The sequence below is a fragment of the Corvus brachyrhynchos genome, unplaced genomic scaffold, assembly GCF_000691975.1.
Source record: "Corvus brachyrhynchos isolate BGI_N302 unplaced genomic scaffold, ASM69197v1 scaffold125, whole genome shotgun sequence".
NCBI lineage: Eukaryota > Metazoa > Chordata > Aves > Passeriformes > Corvidae > Corvus > Corvus brachyrhynchos.
The window spans coordinates 615,056-617,065 of NW_008238342.1; the positions used below are offsets into that span (position 1 = coordinate 615,056).

At 54.4% G+C, this 2,010-nt stretch overlaps 1 protein-coding gene across 1 annotated transcript in view; it reads right to left on the bottom strand.

Moving 5' to 3' along the window:
• CBFA2T2 (CBFA2/RUNX1 translocation partner 2) overlaps positions 1 to 2,010 on the bottom strand; it is a 58,913-nt gene that overhangs the window by 7,064 nt on the left and 49,839 nt on the right. The window contains exons 7-9 of the mRNA XM_017735124.1: positions 1,778 to 2,007; positions 1,044 to 1,129; positions 5 to 113 (exon numbers count right to left, since the gene is read on the bottom strand). Of these exons, the coding sequence (XP_017590613.1) occupies positions 5 to 113; positions 1,044 to 1,129; positions 1,778 to 2,007 (425 nt within the window). The remainder of the gene's footprint in view (positions 1 to 4; positions 114 to 1,043; positions 1,130 to 1,777; positions 2,008 to 2,010) is intronic.

Consider the following 2,010-nt stretch of genomic DNA (forward strand, 5'->3'; position numbering starts at 1 on the left):
GAGCAGCGCCGCTTCCAGTAGTTGAGCTCCTCCCTGTCGGCCTCCTGGCAGCGCCGCAGCACCGCCATGGAGCGCCGCGTCTTCTCCACCATCTCCATGATGCAGTTCAGGGCCTGCGGGAGGAAATGGTCCTCAGTCAGCCCGGATTTCACCGTGGAGGGACCGTCCCAGGGTGATTTCGCAGGATTTGGGATGGTGCCATGGCCCAAGGTGGGGGTCACACACAAGAGGGGGCTAAATGCCTCCAGGCCATGCTCCTAAAAGTGGAGAGGAAAACCCCACCACTTTCCTATGGGATTAGGGTTGGTTATGATCCTGGTGCCAGCGCTCCACAGTCACAGCCTCACTCCAAATATTCAGCTACAGGGCCTTTGCTCCACCCGAACCCCATCCCCTCCAAAAACCCATTAGCTTTAGACCATGAGGTCCCTCTGCATTTATGATCAAAGCCGAATTTTAATCCCATCTCTTGGAAGGAAACAGCAGTGAAGTGCCTGGATGAGCTGCCTCGCTCAGAAGGAAAAAGCTCAGCATAAAATCTGCCAGAAGCACCAGGTCTTGCTGTTGGTGCCTTTTTTGGTCCATAAAAGGCTGGCACCTCAGGAAAAAAACCCCAAACTTAAAATACAGTAATGATAGGTTTACTAATTTTCTGAGTCCATATCCTGACTGCACTTAGCACATCTGTGCACTTGTGCTGGCCAGGGCTGCGGCAGAAAATACCCCCGTGGGGATAAAGCTGGGTTTGCTTGCTCATTCAGCCATGGCAGCACCTGGCCACATGCTCTGCAGGAGAAGCTCCCCAACTCCAGACACTTCATCCACACCGATTTTAGTTTCCACTGGCCATGGGCAGAGGAAACCTGCCAGGAAAGTGCTACAGCTCCTCTCAGCCCTCCCCACCATCCACCTGCTTGTTCCTCCACCAGCCACCAGGACAGCCTGGATACGGTACCAACAACAAGGAAATCACCAACTGGAGCTGGTGGAACACTGGGTTGCTGCTTCCCACAGAGCTTCCCACACACCCTGCCATTCCTTACGTGATCAAGATGCTTCCACTCATCCGCCCACTCCCTCTCTGTTAGGCGGTGATCCACCAGCTCGTCCTGGTAGCCTCCATTCAATCCTGCAACAAGCCACGGCCACAGAGGGATTAGATGGACCAATGGAGAGAGAAGCAGCCCCAAAGCAAGAATAAAGAGCTTTTTTCCAGCTCCACATAGCTCGGATTTTAAAACACATCTCAAGGTGGCAGCTCTACAGGGGCAACTCCACGCTGGTGCTTTTTTATCCCTGTCTGGGAAGTGCTACAATCCACTTGTGGCTCCAGCTCTGACCTGCTTGTGGAGCTGGTTCTACTGTTATAAACTCACAGCAGCTCAGAGCCTGTGATTCACGCTGTCCTGTTGGAAACGCATCATGCACCTCCCACACATCCCTTGGAGAAACAGGGCAGGGGGTCAATCTCTACTCTCCTGCTTTGGAGATCTTGGAAAAGTTAATTTCTATTTCCCTGCCCTCTCTTCCTGCCTGCTGGGTTGGCTACACTCAATTCACACATCAAGTCCTTCCTCCTCATCCTCAGTGACTCCAGCCTTCACACAGGGAAATACAAACTCTCAATCTTCCACTTTGTCACTTCCCACGGGCAGTTGTTTCCTCTGAACTCCCTGCAAAGACTCTGCTGTGAGGACATGCCCAGCATCCCACATCTCTGGGTACAAGTGGCCAAGTAGAGACCAACACCAAAGCTCAACCCTCCAGGCTTTCTCACCAAGCCCGCCGTGCCTGTCCCGGATCTCTCTGTGCTCCAACATCTTGCTGGGGTCCCTGTAGAGGTGGGAGGTGGCAATATCTTCCAAGGTGTAGTGCTGGAGGGGCGGTGGGGTGGGGTGGAACTGCCCGCTGGGGTTCATCAGGGGGATGGTGAGGGCAGGGCTGTGCCGGGGCGCGGGGCTGATGGTGCAAACCCTCTTGGCCGGAGGCTCTGTTGGCAGCGGCTCCCTC